This window comes from Hemitrygon akajei, chromosome 22 (assembly GCF_048418815.1).
Source record: "Hemitrygon akajei chromosome 22, sHemAka1.3, whole genome shotgun sequence".
Taxonomy (NCBI): Eukaryota; Metazoa; Chordata; class Chondrichthyes; order Myliobatiformes; family Dasyatidae; genus Hemitrygon; species Hemitrygon akajei.
The window spans coordinates 61,641,961-61,662,271 of NC_133145.1; the positions used below are offsets into that span (position 1 = coordinate 61,641,961).

Below are 20,311 nucleotides of genomic sequence, written 5' to 3' on the forward strand. Positions count from 1 at the left end.
TTTGATTGAATGTAACTAAGCAAAAGCAGCGTAGAAACCTAGTGCAGATTATGGACTGCCTTCATACAATCTGTTCAATGATTGTATCCTCCAAATCTTCATTTTCGTTGTAACGTTCAAGATTATTGTGGATACCTTCAAATTCTTCATAGGTTCTAACCTGTTGAAGTAATGAGTCTCATTTTCACTGCCCCATTAACCAGAATCCACTGAGTATACTGTGCATGATAGGTCTTCAGGGATGCTGACACTCAGGAACCTGAAGCTGTTCACCTAGTCACTGATGACACCTTGGTGTGTGTGTTCCCTGGATGCTTCAGTTCCTTTCATGTTCCAAATCTGTACAGGTTGGTTGGTTAGACTGTTGTAAATTGTTACTACTGTGTAGGCAAGAATTGGTAAAAAAAAAAAAAGTAAGAATTTTAAAAACAAAGATTGATATAGGATTGGTGTAAATGGGTGGTTGATGTTTGGCATGGGACTCTGTGGGCTGAATGGCCTGCTTCTATGATGCCTTGCTCTACAGCTCTTACAGTTACTGGACTGTATTGGTCTGTTCTCTGTGTAAAAACGTTTAATGCTTTTCACCTCTCCTTGCCTAGTCAAGTGACTTCTCAAAATTATCTATTTCATTCAAAAGACATGGGGAATAAAGAGATTTGAGAAGACGAATGGATGGATTAGGGGTTCTGTTCACGTTTAGGATAAACACCAACAGGGGTAGTGTTAATTTTGTAATTTCCTGGTAGTTGCACATAGAGGGTTGTTGCCAGTTCTGTATCTGAGAGTCACATCTGAATGGGAGATTGCTGTCCATTGTGTAGGCAGACATCTACCCAGCAAGATCTCCTTTGGTAAATTTTGGGCCAGTATTGCTATATAATTCAACATGATGGTCCCTTTTTCATTGTTACCATCAGGAAGGAGGTACAGAAGCCTGAAGGCACACACTCTAGCATTTCAGGAACAGCTTCTTCTCCTCTACCATCTGATTCCTAAATGGACATTGAACCCTTGGACACAACCTCACTTTTTCAATATATATTATTTCTGTTTTTGCATGATTTTTAATCTCCAAAATACATATACTGTAATTGACTTATTTATTTCTTCTATATTATGCATTGCATTGATCTGCTGCTGCTAAGTTAACAAATTTCATGACACATGCTGGTGATAATAATTCTGATTCTGTATCACTGGCTCAGTAATTTAGATGTCAAGGCCTGGCGGCTTTAGGAAATATATTTTTCTCCCTCCTAGAATGAATATTGAAATATCTTCTCACATGACTCTCATTTATAAGAAGTGTATGGCTGGACATATTGCAGAGTTATGTGGTCTTTACCATGGATTTGGAACCTGGGTCTAAATAACTGAAAGATTGAAAGTCTCCTTTCTCAGTTGCTTTGAACTTAAACGAGTAGATTTTCAAAACATACCTTGGTAAAGCATGTACCTTATGCAGACTGGACTGATGTGGAAAGATCTGGAAAATGCTAGTGGTGAAGAGAAGGGGTCTTGCCTCCATCACACATGTGTAAATTATTTGATCTGCTAAGAAATCACCATATGGTTGTGGTTCAGTTTTCTCATCCATTATTTGAATTCCCCTCCTGTCTAAGAACGGTCTCTGTGATAAAAATTAATAGCATTTAGAATGACATTTTATTGTGGTTGGAAATTGGTGTGTAAATATGTTGCACAGATTTTATAAAGGTTTGCTGGCGGTCTATGGTATGTTGGGTCATAATGTTCATCTGCCTTAATCTGTGTGCAAGGAATACTTCCCATCATAGCAGACATACTGTGACCTTTGTATGAAAAGTGAAGTGTTGTAAAATGTTCCAATATCTAATAGTTATGTTGACTTTTGTTTTAATTTATCTTTACTATTCATTTCAGGGCTTGTACTATGGGTTGTATGATGTTCACTGCTCTGCATTAATAGATCTAATTTCTACAGGTCACCATGAAATGCCTCTGGCAGCTCACACCAAGATTCTTAATGACTTCCCTGAAAATGTACAGAAAATTCCAGATGATATCATCACCACCAACCCACAGAATGACCTATTTGAAGATGTATGTATGTCTTAATTTATCCCATGTTTGTATGATCTAGAGTACCATGTTGGTTTCCTCCTGCATTCCAATAACTTACGGGTTAGGGTTAGTAAATTGAGGTGGCATGATAGTGTAGCGGTTAGCGTAACACTATTGCAGCGCCAGTAACCTGGGTTCTCACCGCTGTCTGTAAGGAGTTTGTATGTTCTCCCTGTGACTGTGTGGGTTTCCTCCAGGTGCTCCAGTTTCCTCCCACAGTCCAAAGAGTACAGAGAAAATATGATCTGGGTCTGGAGGACCTGAGTTATATGGAAAGATTGAATAGGTTAGGACTTTATTCCTTGGAATGTAGAAGATTGAGAGGAGATTTGACAGACGTGTACAAAATTGAGGGGTATAGAAAGGGTAAATGCAAGCAGGCTTTTTGTACTGAGGTGGGTGGAACTATCAACTAGAGGTCATGGGTTAAGAGTGATGAAGGGTCTCGGCTCGAAACATCAACTGTTTACTCTTTTCCGTAGATGCTACCTGGCCTGCTGAATTCCTCCAGCATTTTGTGTATGTGACTGTGATGTCCCAGCTTAGCATAGCATCAGCTTGGCCAAAGCTGGACCCAAAATGGTCAGAGTCTCTGTAGCAGTTTATTGGCTTTGGGGAACTGGTTGTAATTGTTTAACAACACCAGTAATTTCTGTGTGTGTCTCTCTCTCTGCCTCTGCTCGTGTGCCCATCTGTCATTGTGGCAGTACATACATTGACATCATAGACATTCCTTTATTATTTATTATTTTGTTTCAGCATTTCCCAAGCATTGATGAAGTTGCGGAGGACTTCGACATTCTTAACAATCTGAAAGAAAAATATAGCAAATCGCAGCCCAAGCATGAAGCTCCTGTGGATTCAGTGCTGAAAGATATGGCCACCATCGTCTTCAGTACCTTTCTGCTGGCTGGATGGGTGGCTTTTGTCATCACCTATCCTAAGGTAGTGAACCCTAAAGCTGTGATAGAATCAATGGAATAACTGGCTGTGGCAGTGTTTAGATAGATGTGTTTGGTAATGTAGTCACAAAGTGTGACACTTAACTGGTACTGTATTAGTTCTGTACTCTTGCTGTCACATCCCCGGCGACAGCGAGTGAGTTTCAGTTCCTGCCACTGTCTGTAAGGGGCCTACACTCTCCCCATGACCATGTGCGTTTCCTCCAGGTGCTCCACTTTTCTCCCATATTCCAAAGGCAAACTGGCTTTGTCAGCACCCGAAGCACAGCAACACTTTTGCAGGCTGTCCCCAGCGCTTCCTTGGACTGTCTTGGTTGTTGACACAAAACAATGCATTTCACTGTATGTTTTGATGTACTTGGGACAAGTAAAACTAATCTTCTATCCTTTTTTACTTCATACCCAAAATTACCTCACCTAGCAAGTTGCACTTGGATAATAAAATAGTCCAGGGAGCTTCACAGAAATATTTACTTCTTTCTGAGCCACTGAAAGAGAAATTAATGCAGGTGACTAACACTGGGTTAAATAATTATTAAAGATTTGCTTTTTAGCTGGTTTGGCACAACATTGTGGGTTCAACACAGAGTGCGACCCTCTACCATATCAGACAGTGCTCTTATCCACCAAGACAGCAAAGAGTCTCATACTTTCCGTTAGAACACCAAGCGGGTTGCTGAAACCCACCCTTCCAGGGTGCAGCCATTACTACCCTGGGGAAAAGTCTCTGACTGTCCACTCTGTCTGTCACCACCAGATTGAAAAGGTCAGGGTCTTGGGGCCAATTCAACTTGCTGCTCCACGAGGTGTTCTATTGGGTTTTTTTGTGGCTGCCTGTAAGACAAATCTCAAGGTTGTATATAATATACATACTTTGATAATAAATGTACTTTGAGCTTCATATGTGGCTCCTATCTTGTACACCTCTATCAAGCCCCCTTTTATCCTTCTTCACTCCAAAGAGAATAACTCAAGCTATCCTCATAACACATGCTCTTTAACTCGGTCAGCATCCTGATGGATCTCATCTGCACCCTCTCTAAAGCTTCCACTTCCTTCCTGTAATAAGATGACCAGAACTGAACACAATTTTCCAAGAGTGGTCAGACTGTTTTTTTTTAAGTAAATCTGTTACTATTTTAGCAGCTGGCAGCTCTGAAACTGTAATCAATTAATATAATGGCTGAAGAAGTCAACAGCTTAAAGTGGCTTTGTTCTGTTCAGACTGTACAGCAGCAACAACAGAGGCAGCACGAGCAGTTTCAGAGGCACCTGGAGGAAAGGCTCGAGCTCATGCAGAAACGGCAAATCGCTTTCCGCCCTCCGCTCCTGGGTCCAGAGTCTGAATTCGTGGAAGCACCCAGACTGAGGACAGACAGCTCCAGCACCAATACTCCGAACGCATCCCCGAGGGTATCCAACCATTCGATGTACTCAAATCATTCCATCTCTGAGTTTGGCAGCTCGGCCACAGAACAAGAAGATGCAGGTAAAGGGTCAGAGCCTGCTGGTGAATGTGGAGGGGGCACCAATGTTTTAAATTTTTAATTATGAATTTTTAAAATTTGGTCAGTCACCTGAGATCAACACTGACACCATTACGTAGAGATAGTTAAAAGCAAGTTACTATTCAGTGGAATTTTATTTGAAGACATTTTTTAACAGGATTACATTGCTACATCCTGTTAATCTTTAGCTCATTCTCAAGATCAGTTTTAACAGATTGGTCCTTATACTGACAGGTTGGAACTATAGCGGCTCCTGTAACTGGGTTGACACACTACAGTACTGGACCTGGAGTCTGAGTGCTGTTTTCACCAGCATTAGAATATAAGGTAGAATATTACAACACAGTACAGGCCCTTCAGCCCACAATGTTGTGCTGAACTTTTAACCTACTCCAAGATCATGACAATGCTTCCCTCCTACATTTTTCTATTTTTTCATTTTTCTATCATCCATTTGTCTCTCTTGAGTCTCTTCACCATCATCAGTATGTGCTGTGTCATGAGGTGGGTGATCATGATTGTTCTTGGCAAATTTTTCTGCAGAAGTGGTTTGCCATTGCCGTCTTCTGAGCAGTGTCTTTACAAGGTGGGTGTCCACAACTATTACCAATAGTCTTCAGAGATTGCCTGGCGTCAGTGGTCACATAACCAGGACTTGTGATATGCACCGGCTGCTCTTTCGACCATCCACCGCCTGCTCCCATGGCCTCATGTGACCCCAAACTGTGGGGCTAAGCAGGTGCTACACCTTGCCCGAGGTGACCTGCAGGCTAGTGGAGGGAAGGAGTGCCTTACACCTCTCTCCACCCTGCTACCCGAAGAGGCTCTTAGGTGTCTCTAATATATCTGCCTCTACCACCACCCTTGGCAGCACGTTCTACAAACCCACCACTCCGTGTTTTTATTAAAAAAAGAAACTACCTCTGACACCCCCTCTACTTTCCTCCAATCACCTTAAACTTGTGCCCCCTCGTATTAGCCATTTCCAGCCTGGGTAAAAGACACTGGCTGAATAGCGAGGAGTCTCGCTGTGTCAGGATCCCGAGGCAGTGCTCAACTGAGCACTGGACATGTCTGTGGTTGGAGTTACTTTGCCAGGAGAATGAAGTTCTTGCCTGCAGGCAGTTTTTTTGTTCGGGTGCTGTTCGAGTCATATCATTCACCAACTCCACGCTGTTTATCTGGCTCAGTGTACGGGGGGGGGTGGGGGGGGGGATTCCAGAGATCTTTCTCAATGTATAACCAATTCCCAATACCCAGTAGTTTGAAATGCAAGAGACACATGCTGCCCCTGCTAACACAAAAAGGCATAGGTTTAAGGTGCTTTGGAGGAAAGGTTTGAGGGTGATGTCAGAGGTAAGGTTTTTTTTACACTGAGAGTGATGGGTGTGTGGAACATGTTAAGGGTGGTGGTCGAGGCAGATGCATTAGGGACATTTAATAGGCACATGGATGATAGGAAAATAGGAGGGCTATGTAGAAGGGAAGGGTTAGATGATCTTAGAGTAGGTTAAAAGGTTGGCACAACATTGTGGGCTGAAGGGCCTGTACTGCATTGTAGTGTTCTATATGTTCCATATTATTTCAGATAAGATTAAAACAATGAGGAGCAGTGCATGTGAAATACGGAGATTTTGTTTTAACATCCCAATACAACCAACATATTGCCTGAGAAGGCGACTCCATTATCTCACTGTGGTCAGCATCAAGCCAGTGTAAATCTTAAATGATTCCTTGAAAATTAGTTCTAGGAATGTGGGTGGGAATTCTAGTCATAATTTGTAATACTGTATCTTGTCTCAGAAAGGAAACAGCAGGTTTACCTTTTTGCCTTTGTCCCTCAGATGACGATTCTAATATTGTGAGAGTTGGGAAGATAGGGTTTCATCCAAAGGATGTCCTGGGACATGGTGCCGAAGGAACTATCGTGTTTAAGTAAGTACAATTCATTTCCAGAATCTGGAATATGTGGTATGCGGTCATTCTCAGGGAAAGGCTCCTTAAATTAGATTTTCTGTCCTGGCTGCTCAACCTGAAACAGTTGTCTTCCATTAAGTGATTGATCCAGGTAATTAAAAAAAAACTTTCTGGATTCTTTTGGGCGGTACAGTAGCAGAGTGCTTAGCGCAATCCCTTTACAGCACCAGCGATCACCGATCAGGGTTCAATTCCTGCTGCCATCCACAGGTTTGTACGTTCTCCCCATGACTGCATGGATGATCCATTTCCCTCCCACATTCCAAAGATATAAGGGTTAGGGTTAGTGAGTTGTGGCCAGTCTTCGGACTGTGTTGGTCAATGATGTAAAAAGACTTATTTCACCTTATGTTTCGAAATAAAACCGATTCTTGTTTTTTGTCTTCAAGAGGCAAGTTTGATGACCGCTACGTGGCAGTGAAGAGGATTTTGCCCGAGTGCTTCAGCTTCGCAGACAGAGAGGTGCAGCTGCTTCGTGAATCTGATGAGCACCCAAACGTCATCCGTTACTTCTGTACCGAGAAGGACCGTCAGTTCCAATACATAGCCACCGAGTTGTGCGCAGCCACTCTGCAAGAGGTGAGAACTTCAGCGGGTTACTTGTGTCCTATAGAGGAATGAAATGTATTTCTTCCTAGAAGGTAAAAGTTGTTGGCAAGGGTGGTGTGTACTATGTGTCCCTAATGGAGTAATTAGTGTAGTCTTTAATTAGTATAGTCTTTGTGTGTGGTGACACTTGTGAGCTGCCCCCAGCATACCCTCAGGTGTGTTGGTTGTTAACGCAAACAACGCATTTTAATGAACAAATAAACTTGAAGCTTTAATCAACCACACCGGTAAATGCGGACTTGAATAAACCCATACTCAAGAGGGTGTTTCCTTCTCTTGAGAGCAATCATACAGTAGCCAGACTAATGATCTCATAGTGACATTCAAAGTTCAAATTATATTTAATATCGAAGTATGTACAGTATACAACCTTGAGCTTCATCTTCATGCAGGCAGCCATAAAACTCAATAGGATCCATTCAAAGAAAAGCCCCACACAACAAGACTATCAAATGACACAAACTCCTTATTGTGGAATTATTTGAACTTAACTTCCTCCTCCTCCTGTGGGTTCCGGGCTTGTGTCTGGGTCAGAGGTCCAGGATTCTGGGTTCTGGTCCATTAACAACATCAGCTGAAGCTGGCAAAGGAGGATCTGAAACTCCTGCTGGAGCAGGCTGCTGGGCAGCTGGGGCAGGCAGGAAAGGAGAAGGAGGCAGCTGAGTTGAGAACGGACGCATGATGTTTTCAGCTTATCAGCACTGTAGTGAAGGAAAATACCGAATGAGTGGCTAGTGGTTAACGTAACGCTTTACAGTAATTGGGTTCAGTTCTACCGTTGTCAGTAAGGAGTTTGTACATTCTCTCCATAACTGCATGGGTTTCTTCCCCCATTCGGAAGTTGTACGGGTTCAGGTTAGTAAGTCGTAGACCTGCTATTTTGACGCTGGCAGCATGACAACACTTGTAGGGTGCCCAGCACATCCTCTGACTGCATTGGCCATTTTTGCAAATGGTAGAATTCATGTTCCCATGTTTTGGTGTACTCTTTAAAGTTGTGTTTTGTAGTTGTATCTTTTTCTTGTCAATAACCTTATTTTCCCTCTGTCAGTATGTTGAACAGAAGGACTTTGATCGCCACGGTTTGGAGCCTATAATTCTACTTCAACAAACCACGTCTGGTCTGGCTTATTTACACTCTCTCAATATTGGTAAGTAAAATGCATGCACCAGCGAGGGTCCTTGGCCTTGTTGTTACTAAGAGCACCCACAAGCCCAGTAGTGAAGGGGAAGCCACACATAATGGGAAGGGGAGGAGGGAAAAGCAAAATCAATTCTGAGCTCTCTGTCCAAATCCAGGCCAGTGAATTTCTTCATCCTTAATTTTACCCATTCAAATATCGATACAACAAAGGCTACCATTTTATGTTGAGTAATAATATGGATTTAGATCCTTCATTTGATTTTTTGTTTGAAACAGATTTTTCTTCTAACCTTGGAGGCCCAGTTTGAGTTGTCCAGTATCTGGGTCAAGTGATGGTGATTGCAGGTAGTGGGATTTATTTGAGGTAATGTACTAACCACGTTGCACAGTTGTATTGACAAATTTAATCACCTGCCATTGAGTATTCCAGGAAGTTACAGCATAGAAACCAGCCCAGTTAGTCCACTCAGTATTTCATAAACATATTTAGCTTCCCTTTGTCTCAGCTGCTCTAGCAGAAGGGTCATTATTCATGGGATCGTGCAGTAATCCAGTTCCAAAGGAGGCTGGGCAGTGCATAATGTGTGCGGGAACTGTTTGAATGCACTTTCCAGTTTTATCAACTTTGTCCCCACAGATCTGCAGAGAATTTTACTTAATTGAAATTTAATTGCAGTGCAAGTTATTGATTTAGTGTAGGTGGGCAAGAAATTTTGCCAAGATGTGTTGGGCTGAAGCCCTGTCTCTATAGTGCCACTGACTCTCCAAATATTTTTTCAAAGCACATTTTCATTGAATTCCTGATCACAATTACTAACCAAACCATTAGGTGGCAGTAGATGGCAAGTTACCTAAGGAGCAAATTAAATATTGTAGCTTTTAAACTAAACCTCGGACTTTGGCGGATTACACTGGACAACAAATTTTTCAGAAGTGTTGCTTCCTCAGAATTTTTTTTGTTTATGATAGACTGCTTGAAGCTGAACACAATTATAATTTCAGACTGCTTGTATCACGTAGGAATTTGGAGAAACAAAAAAATTAACTTTGATTGAATGTAATGCTTTTAATTGCATAATGGTACTGACGCTTTGCAACAGTTCAACCAAGCTAAAAATGTTTCATTTGTACTCAGTGTCTGAGGCTTCTCGCTTAATTGTCCAACAATAATCAGTCAACATTGATGGATTCCAGTTGCCCTGATACTGCTTTTCCATGACCACAGTGTCCTAGTGAAACCTGTCATCGTGCTCGTCACTGACAGTACCAAGATTTGCAGGGAAGAAGTCTAAATGGGAATGCAGAAATTGAATCTTTAGTTGACATGTTGCACTTCATGGTTAGTAAGCTTGAAGCATGTTGTCGACCAGCTGCACCTAGTTTAGTGCTCTGTAGTTGCCACAAAGATTTTCAACATCATCCTTAAATGCCTTCCATTCACTTTTCTCTGGTCCCACTGGAAGTCATTCGAATTGCCTGTTTGATTTGTGGACCAACAAAAATCCCTGCCTTAATCTTGACAAAAGATATTCTGACTTGAATTATGAATTAAAATAACAAATATAGGCAAGCTCATGATCAGCAGCCCAAAATACATAAGATAAATGCTTAAGTATTCATGGAGCAAAATCTTTGTTGTCCAGTGTTATCAGACAATAACCCAGCAGCTTCATTACTTTTCCTTAGTTTCGGCATTCTTGGAATGGTCATTTAGATTTGTGTTGTCATTTATATCTCTGTAATGTTCCCTAACTCTCACAGTCCACAGAGATTTAAAGCCACACAACATACTGATCTCCATGCCCAATGCCCACGGGAGAGTGAAGGCCATGATCTCCGACTTTGGCCTCTGCAAGAAGCTGGCAGTGGGCAGGCACAGTTTCAGCCGCAGGTCAGGGGTACCAGGCACTGAGGGCTGGATCGCTCCAGAGGTGCTGAATGAAGACTGCAAAGCAAATCCGGTGAGTTCATCAGAGCTGTCTGTCATAATCGTGTATCAACAAGCCAGCAGTTGTCATTCACTGTGAGGGCGTGGAGCTCGGTTACAGACTGAAGGTGATAGCAGAGGGTTTTACGTAGGCATTAGGCAAATTGGTGTTTTGTGTGGAAGTCTATACTGCCACAGCCAAGAATGCTCAGCAAAACCTCTACTTCCTCAGGAGTATAAAGAAATTTTGCATGCAGCTGTTGACCCTTACCAATTATTATTGGTAATAAAAACTCATCTTGGTACAGCAACTGCTCTGCACGTGACCTAAGGAAACTACAGACTTTTGGACACAGCATTCTCCCCCCATGGGCCAGAAGATACAAATACCTGAAAGCACATAACCAGCAGGCTCAAGGACAGCTTCTACCCACTGTTAAAAGAATATTAAATGCTTCCCTGATACAATAAGATGAACTCTTGACCTCATAATTTACCTCATTATGATCTTGAACCTTATTGTTTACGTACACTGCTCTTTCTCTAGCTTTTACATTTTATTGTTCATTCTGCTATTGTTTTGCCTTGTTCTACCTCACTACACTGTGTAATGATTAGATCTGTATGAAGAGTATGCAAGACAAGCTCTTCACTCTATCTCAGTACATGTGACAATAATTAACCAACTCTTATTCCAGTTCCAAAACATTCGATCTGAACTGTTTTAACTCCCAGGACATTAGTACTGAATTTTGTGATCACCACAGGTCAGTGGATAAGCAGAGTTCACAAGGGTTGGCTCAGACGAGAAGTTTACTCAAATCATTTGAGACACAGGAGACTTCGATGCTTCTCTGTAAGACGAACCTGCCAATTTTCACTTGAAGAATGAAGTGTACCCATGCTCTCACTGCTCCTTTCTGCGAACATTAACCACCGTCTCAGCAAGTGTTTTCTGAATCTGACCCAGAATGTGATTGAGGCTTGAAGTGGGCTGTGGAGGTGAAAGGCAGTACCGCAAAAGCCTAGTCGGAGCAGCAAGGCTTCGACTTTCACCTCAGCCGTTCTACACACACCCCACCTTTTGCACACACAGCAGTAAGGTGTGTGAGCTGTGACCGCTTTTATTGTTGAACTCTGACAGGCTGAATCACTGTAATATTTCCAGGGTAGTGCCCAAGTGAAAGGGCAATTGCGGTGCTAAACCAAGGAGGTACTTAAAATCACTAAACCAAACTGAAAATTAACAGGTTTACAGTTGATCAGTTAAAGGGCAGAGAGAAGGGCAGAGAGACCGCCTTTCACTGGATGAATCTTTCTTTATTTCAAATCTTACATTTTTAATACTTTTCCATGAAATCAGTTGGTACCATCTCAGTATAGTCCCCAATCCAATGAGTTTACATCACTGCTGCTGTCTGATGCTTTTCCACTGATTCAGACAGGTGACAGGGTATATGGAAGTGTAACACATTAGTAGGAGGGGTGCCTCTCTGAGGCTGGTGCTGAAAGAGTTTTGCCCTGTGGCTGACAAGTGCTCTCCCCCACTGGGCAGTATTCATTTTGCCAGTGGTATCACTCGGTTTCCCAACACTGAAGAACAAAATGAGATTGAATTTTTTGCACATAAACAGCAGCTCTGGCAAAAAAGTTGTGGTCTAATGTGTACAACTCTTCCTTTCCCTTGTGTTCAGGCACTAACATGTTTGCTGTGTAATACCAGCATTTTTGTCTTTATGATCTTCAGTTTATAAATCAAGTTCAGCTAATGACTCATTATTTTCACCAGAGATACAATCTAGACACACATAAGTCTCAGCTCTGGAGACTTGTTGAACTGGAAATCTTCCCAGATTTAAGATAAATCTCTGTGTATTAAATTGAATGGAAAACTATTCTGTGCTCCAGACGTGTAACCACATTAAGTTGTTTTGGCAAACCAGTTTTTAATTTGTGCCTAGCAAGACTTACAGAGAACCAGGTGATGATAGCTGGAGTCTGCTGAGGAATATTGGTTGAGAGATAATTGTTATAATGATCATTGAATGAACTCCCCTTGTTATCTTTCAAGTTGTGGCTTGGGGCCATTTACCTCCCCCTGATTGAAAAGGTCTCATTTCTGACGTACAGAGCTGGCATGTCAGCCAACGTCATGTCATTGAGAAAAGGCCCTTTGGCCCATGTAGACACTTTAAACCACTATTTGTAATATTGTTCGCATTATAAATCCATGCAGTTATTTATTTATGTACTATTTAGCTCTTTAACCTCTAACTTTATTAACTTTTTTCTTTTTTCTTTTATATGACTCTTTATAACTGTTTTCTGTTGCACGTCACATCCTGGCCAACACACCACAGCAGACAGCTAATACATGTAATGAATATGGCAAATAAAGTTGATCCTTGATCTAGTCTCTGCCAGCCATAAGCACTCACTCACACTAATGCTACTTCAATCCTGTTTTTAATTTTTAACATTTCCTTTGCTGTAGTCTCCCTTTTCCTTGTTCAATAGTCTCCGAGGTACCTTCACAAACTCCCATATCCCCTGATGACCTTGTGATTTCAGTCTGAAGTCAACTTGAAAGCATCCTTCAGAAGGGTGAATCCATGGAAAGCATTTGGCCCACGTGGGTACCTGGCTGAGTATTGAAGACAGATGCTGATCAACTGGCTGTTGACCAATATCTTTAACCTCTCGCTTTAGCAGTCCGATGTACCAGCCTGCTTCAAGCCGGCTTCAGTTATACCAGTGCCTAAGATGAACGTGGTAATCTGCTCAATGACTATCATCCAGGAGCACTTAAATCCACAGTGATGAAGTGTTTTAAGAGGTTGGTAATGAAACATATCAACTCCTGCCTGAGAAGTGACTTGGCTCTGCTCCAGTTTGCCTACCAGAACAACAGGTCCACAGCAGATGCCATCTCATTCGTTCTTCTCTCAACTCTGGAACATCTGGACACTAAAGATGCATAAATCAGGGTGTTCTTTATCGATTTCAACTCAGCATTCAATACTATAATACCCTTAAAACTATTCAGAAAGCTTCAAGACCTTGACCTCGATACCTCTTTGTGGAATTGGATCCTCGATTTCTTCACTTTCAGACCACAGTCTGATTGGCAACATCTCCACAATCTCCACCAGCACAGAAGCACCACAAGGCTGTGTGCTTAGCCCTCTGCTCTACTCGCTTTACACTTAGGACTGTGAGACTAAGCACAGCTCCAATGCCTTATTTTGCTGATGACACCACTGCCATTGTTCAAATCAAAGGTGGTGATGAATCAGAGGAGGGAGATTGAAAGTCTGGCTGAGTGGTGGCACAACAATAACCTCTCAGTTAATGTTAGTAAGACCAAGAATCTGATTATTGACTTCAGGAGGAAGAAACTGGAGGTCCATGAATCAGTCCTCATCGGGGAATCAGAGTTGGGGAAGGTCAGCAACTTTAAACTTCTCAGTGTTATCATTTCAGAGGATCTTCTCTGGGCCCAGCACGTTAAGTGCAGTTACGGAGAAAGCATACAGTGCCTCTACTTAGGAGTTTGCAAAGATTTGGCAAACTTCTATAGATGTGTGGTGGAGAGTATATTGACTGGCTGCATCACAGCCTGGTATGAAAACACCAATGCTCTTGAATGGAAAGTCCTAAAAAAGGTAGTGAATATAGCCCAGTCTATCATGGGTAAAACCTTCTCCACCATTGAGAAAAGCAGCATCCATCATCAGGGACATCCACCACCCAGGACATACTCTCTTCTCGATGCTGCCTCAGGATTCACACCATCAGGTTCACGAACAGTTATTATCCCTCAGTCATCAGGCTCTTGAACCAGTGGGGTTAACTTCACTCAATTTCACTCACCCCATTGCTGAACTGTTACCACAACCTATGGACTTGCTTTCAAAGACTCTTCGAGTTATTTATTTATTGATTGATTGATTTATTCATTCATTCATTCATTTATTCATTTTCCCTTCCTTCCTCCCTCCCTCCCTCCTTCCTTCCCTCCCTCCCTCATTGGTTGTTTGTCCATCCTGTTGTGTGTGGTCTTTCATTGATTCTATTATGTTTCTTGGATTTATTGAGTACACCCACAGGAAAACAGATCTCAGGGTTGTATATGTACTTTGATAGTAAGCTTACTTTGAACTTTGATATTCAGTGAGCCACCGCTGATATGTTGCAAGCTAACATCTGTGTCTCTCCTCAGACTTGTGCGGTGGATATTTTCTCCGCTGGTTGTGTGTTCTATTACGTGATTTCTGAAGGGAGTCACCCTTTCGGAAAGGCCCTGCAGCGACAGGCCAATATCTTACTGGGTGTCAGCAACCTTCAACATTTAAAACCTGATGTACATGGTAAGTCTTAACATTGGTGCCCTAACAAAACTCCTTAGACCAGAAGCTTTCCTGATTTGGATGAGGGGCTGAAGTAATATTTAAAATATGAAATTGGGTGGGATTGTGAATTGCAAAGAGAAGGCAAAGCAATTTAACCTTTGAGTGAATTTGAAAATGCACAATAAATGTAGTATAATGTGAATAAATGTCAAATCATCTCTTGGGTATGGAAAACAAAGGCCTAGTGTTAGAACATCAGAATCAGGTTTAATATCACCGGCATATGTTGTGAAATTTATGAACTTGTGGCAGCCGTACAATGCAATACATGATAATAGAGAAAAAACTCTGCATTACAGTAAGAGTGAGTGAGTGTGTGTGAATGCGTGAGTGTGTGTGTGTGGGGTGAGGTAGTGTTCATGGGTTCAGTGTCCATTCAGAAATCAAGTGGCAGAGGGGAAAAAGCTGTTTCTGAAACACTGATTGTGTTTCTTCAGGTTTCTATATCTCCTTCCTGATGGTAACAATGAGAAGAGGGTGATAGGAGTCCTTAATGATGGAGCCGCCTTTTTGAGGCATCGCCCTTTGAAGATGTCCTCAATACTGTGGAGGCTAGACCCCATGATGGAGTTGACCAAGTTTACAACACTGCAGTTTATTTTGATCCTGTGTAGTAGCTCTCCCCACCCACCCCCATATCAGACAGTGATGCAGCCAGTCCGAATGCTCTCCACGGTACATCTGTACCAAATCTCCTCAAGCTCCTAATGAAATATAGCTGCATCGATATGTTGGGTCCACGTTAGATCCTCAGATTTTGACACCCAGGAACTTGAAATTGCTCACTCTTTCCACTTCTGATCCCTCTATGAGGATTGGTTTGTGTTCCCTCATCTCACCCTTCTGAAGTCCAAATCAGCTCTTTGGTCTTAGTGATGTTAAGTGCAAGATCGTTGCTGTGGCACCACTCAACTAGCTGGTATATCTGGCTCCCGTACGCCCTCTTGTCACCATCTGAATTTCTACCAACATTGGTTGTATTGTCAGCAAATTTATAGATGACATTTGAGCTATGCTTAGCCACACAGTCATGACTAGAGAGAGTAGGGCAGTGGGCTAAGCACACATCCCCGAGGTGCACCAGTGTTGATTGTCTGCGAGGTGGGGATGTTGTTTCTAATCTGTACAGGCTGTGATTTCCTGGTTAGGAGCAGAGGGGGGAGCCTTGGGACCCACACCACAGGTTCAGGAACAGTTATTGCCTACATAAGAATATAAAACAGTATAGCACAGTACTTCAGCCCATGAGGTTGTACAAGATTAATTTAATCCTTCTCTCCCTCATAGCCCTCCATTTTTCACTGTTGATTTAACTAGTGATTAAGTCGGTGAACATTTTTACACAGTGTGATCAGGGTATCCTTGCACATCAGTCACTGCGAGCAAACATGTAATACAGCAAATATCTAATTCACTGTGACCTTCATTGCAAGAAGATTTCAATAAAGGACAATGGTGTCTTACTGAAATTGTACAGGGTCCTTGGTGAGATCACACCAGGAGAACTCTGCAATTTTGTTTTTCTTACCAGGGAAACAATATAGCTGTCTAACACACACTCACAATGCTGGGGAAACTCAGTAGGTCAGGCAGCATCTATGGAAAGGAATAAATAGTTGACATTTTGGGTTGTGACCCTGATTCAAGACCTGGATGAAGGGTCTTAGTCTGAAAGAGAGCTTCTTTCTTTCCTAAAAGAGTGCAAGAAGTTCTGCAAATGCTTGAAATTACTCCAGATTTCAACATTTGCAGAATCTTTTGAGTTTTATGACATATTTGTCATAGGGGGTGTGCAACAAAGATTCACCAGCCCAATCCTTGGGACCGGCCTATTCCCTTCTCCAAGCAACAAACAGAAAGTGGTGGATACAGACAAAGTCCTCCCACCAATGAGCACATTTACATGAACTATTATCACTAGAATGCCGTATCAGTCATTAAGGACCTACGACTGTCAGGCATGGATATTTCAGTCACCTCACTGCTGAATTGATTTCACAACCTACAGACTCACTTTCAAGAACTCTACAACTCACGTTCTCAGCATTACCTATTCTTTTATTTGCACAATTGCTCTACTTTGGTTGTTTGTCAGTCTTTGTTTATTTATTTCATATATTCTATTGTATTTCTTATTTTCCTATGAATACCTGCAAGAAATGAATCTCAAAGTAGTACAGTATTGTGTAAAGGTCTTGGGCACATACTGTACATAAAGCTAGGATGCCTAGGACTTTTACACAGTACTGTATTTGTCAAAATGGAGCAGAGAGTGAGTTTGCAAATCTGGTGGGAGCAAATGATATTGGGAATGGTGAGGATGGAGGGGTGTGGGACAGGTTGCATAGAAGAAGTGCAGGGGCAGGGGTTCTGGTGGAATAGATGCAGACCCACCCAGCCCTGAGACACCAGGCAACGTCGCTTGATTCTAAACAATTGGTTTATTGATAATTGCAGAATGTCTCTCTGGTGCTTCCTGTTCCCTCCCTGATCCCTTCCCCTTTTGCCTCCCATTATTCCCCTCCCCCTGTCCCCTTCCCACTCTCAGTCCACAGTAGAGACCCAGATCAGAATCAGGTTTATCATCCCTCACATATCTCATGAATTTTTGTTGTGGAGACAGTACAGTACTGTGCCGAAGTCTGAGGCACCCTAGCTAAGAGTTTTGCACATTATTGTACACACTTTGATAATACATTTACTTTGAGTTGACTTTGAAGTGTTCCCTGATGCTGGAAATCTGAAATACTGGAAGCACTGCATGACTTTGAAGAGAAAACAGGAAAGTTTCAGGACACTGATGTGTCATCAGAAATGATGAGCATTTTTCGGCCATAAGTTCTTGGCCTTCGGCTTGGTCATCTTGTGTTTGGGAGACTGGGGGGCTGCTCTTTCATCAGGTGGCACATCAAGAGGCTGCTCCCTCTGAATGCATTTCAGGTTTATTGTCATTCAGCCATATACGTGTACACCGCCAAACAAAATAATATTCCTCCAGGCCAAGGTGCTCAGCACAGAACATATAACTGACAGTAACTAATTAATGAATAATGTAAATTTATCAGTAATTCACTGCTTCTCTTTCTAGATGATATTATTGCTCGTGACTTAATTCAAGAGATGATAAACATGGACCCTCAAAAACGCCCCTCTGCCAAGCGTGTCCTGAAAAATCCTTTCTTTTGGAGTCTTGAGAAGCAGCTTCAGTTTTTCCAGGTTTGCTCAGATTTCATTCAATGCCGAGCCAAATATCTTACTCTGCAGCAAATACAACCGATGGTCCGTAAAGCTGAAAGATTCCACGTGTATCAGAATTGGAACATTTCCAAGCTGTTCTCTGTAGATCTATTCACCAATTAAGTCATTCTTGGATTAATTGTTACAGGACGTCAGTGATCGAATAGAAAAGGAGCCTCTGGATGGACCAATAGTAAGGGAATTGGAGAGAGGAGGGAGAGGTGTTGTTCAGGGTGACTGGAAACTTCATATCACTGTGCCTCTGCAGACAGGTGGGTGCATCGTATGGATTTTACTCTAACTAATTGCTTAATTTTAAATCCTGCTGATTCATCCTTACCACTGTTTTACAGAGTATGCTACTCATTTTCCTTTCCTCAGGGCTGAACTGTGTTAATGGGATCAGAGGTAGCTTTGTCAAATTGATTCCCATTTACTGAGCCAGAATGAAGCCCATTTTCTCACATTTTAAACTGAGGTCACACAAGAAAGTTCACTAGAGCAAAAACCAGAGGGGAATGTCTGTTGAAGCTTTAAAAAAAGCACAGTTTAAAGTTCAAAGTAAATTTATAATTGAAGTACATGTATGTCACCACATACACAACCCTTGTGGCAATCACAGTAAATACAGAGAAACACAATAGCATCAATGGAAGACCACACACAAGACAGACGAGCAACCAGACAACAAACTGTTCAAATCCAAAAAGAGAAAAGAAACAAAATAATATTAAATAAATAAGCAATAACTATCAAGAACATGAAATGAAGAGCCCTTGAGAGTGTGCCCATTGGTTGTGGGAACATTTGAGTGATGGTATCCCCTCCGGTTCAAGAGCCTGTCCTGACGGTTGAGGAGAAAAGGATAAAGCGCGAACTGAGACAAGAGAACGGCCTTAATCCATGGAGAAAGCAAAATATTAATCTGTGGAGAGAGAGCTGTGCCTTGTTTATAAAGACTGTAAGACATTGAAGCATTCAGCCCCCTGACTCTGCAGTGCCATTCCCTGTATGGCTTTTCTTATCCCTCTCAATGCCATACTCCTGCCGTCTCCCTGTAACCTTTGATGCCCTTACTAATCAAGAACCGCTGTAAATGTACTGAATGATTTGGCCTCCACAGCGGTCTGTGACAACGAATTCCACAGACTCACCGACCTCTGGCTAAAGAAATTCCTCTCATCTCTGTTCCAAAGGGACGTCTCTCTATTCTGAGCCAGTATCCTCTGGTCCTAGACTCCCCCACTATAGGAAAACACCTCTCCACATTCACTCTATTGAGGCCTTTCAATATTCAACAGGCATCAATGAGATTCCCCCTCATTCTTCTAAACTTTAGTGAGTACAAGCCCAGAACCATCAAAGACTCTTCAAACTTTACGTTAACCTTTTCATTCACATGATCATTCTCATAAACCTCTTCTGGATCCTCTCCAATGCTACTACTTCCTTTCTTAGACATGGAGTCCAAAACTGCCCACAGTACTCCAGATGTCATCTGACCAATGCCTTACTAGGCCTCAGAATATTCTTTTTAATTCACTTTAATTTTAAAATGAAAAGATACTCTTACTTGACTGAGAGGCACAAATATGCAGTTTTTTGTATATTTAATGTCATTGTAAATGTTTACTATTTCAAAGTTTTCATGTTAGGTCTCATAAAGATATAAGAGTTTCGTTCAGCACATGGGAATGTCATCTGGCTCAACTGTATATATATATTGTCTCATTATCCAAGTGGCGCTTCCCACTTTTCCTTCTTGTTTAAGAATTTCCTTTCAATTACTTATTCATAGGACCTTTAAAAGTAATGATGGGATTTATTTTCAGAAAGTGAATTCTAAATGCCAAGAAATTACATAAAGCATAGAATAGCAGAGCACAGGACCTTCAGACAACTCTTTATCTTTCTCTAAAATCAATCTAATCCTTCCCATCCACATAGCTGTCCATTTTTCTATCATCCATGTGTCTATCTAAGAGTTTCATAAATTTCCCTAATGTGTCTGTCTCTGCCACTACCCCTGGCACCTTTGACATCCCACCTACCATACCTTCCTCCAATCACCTTAAAATTATGCCCCCTTGGGGCAAGTCATTTCTGCTTTGGGGGAAAAAGTCATTATGTTAAAATTCTCTTGTTTACTCTGGTTCTTTTGCTGTTGTGCTTAAATATGTGCCTTTTGTTCCTAATCGTTCTGCCTCTGAACATAGTTATCCTTTAATTACTCCATGGTAACAACTCAGTCTCTTCCTCCAGGTGGGACAATATCATGCATTATGATCTTTCCACTAGGTCTCATGTTTGTCTCTGATGCACTGTGCTGCTGCTGCAAATAGCACATTCTCGTGGCATCTGTACCCTATGTAAGGTGTCGCGGTGGAGATGTAAGGCTCTCCTTCTGTCTGCTAGCCTGCAGGTCACCC

The 20,311-nt window shown here is 41.9% G+C and overlaps 1 protein-coding gene across 2 annotated transcripts in view; it reads left to right on the forward strand.

The window, feature by feature from the left end:
- ern1 (endoplasmic reticulum to nucleus signaling 1) overlaps positions 1-20,311 on the forward strand; it is a 96,046-nt gene that overhangs the window by 66,858 nt on the left and 8,877 nt on the right. For both annotated transcript variants that reach the window (XM_073026409.1, XM_073026410.1), the window contains 10 exons: positions 1,967-2,085; positions 2,866-3,051; positions 4,293-4,557; positions 6,421-6,511; positions 6,943-7,132; positions 8,214-8,313; positions 10,068-10,267; positions 14,456-14,603; positions 17,734-17,861; positions 18,031-18,154. In XM_073026409.1, coding sequence (XP_072882510.1) covers positions 1,967-2,085; positions 2,866-3,051; positions 4,293-4,557; positions 6,421-6,511; positions 6,943-7,132; positions 8,214-8,313; positions 10,068-10,267; positions 14,456-14,603; positions 17,734-17,861; positions 18,031-18,154 — 1,551 coding nt within the window. The remainder of the gene's footprint in view (positions 1-1,966; positions 2,086-2,865; positions 3,052-4,292; positions 4,558-6,420; positions 6,512-6,942; positions 7,133-8,213; positions 8,314-10,067; positions 10,268-14,455; positions 14,604-17,733; positions 17,862-18,030; positions 18,155-20,311) is intronic.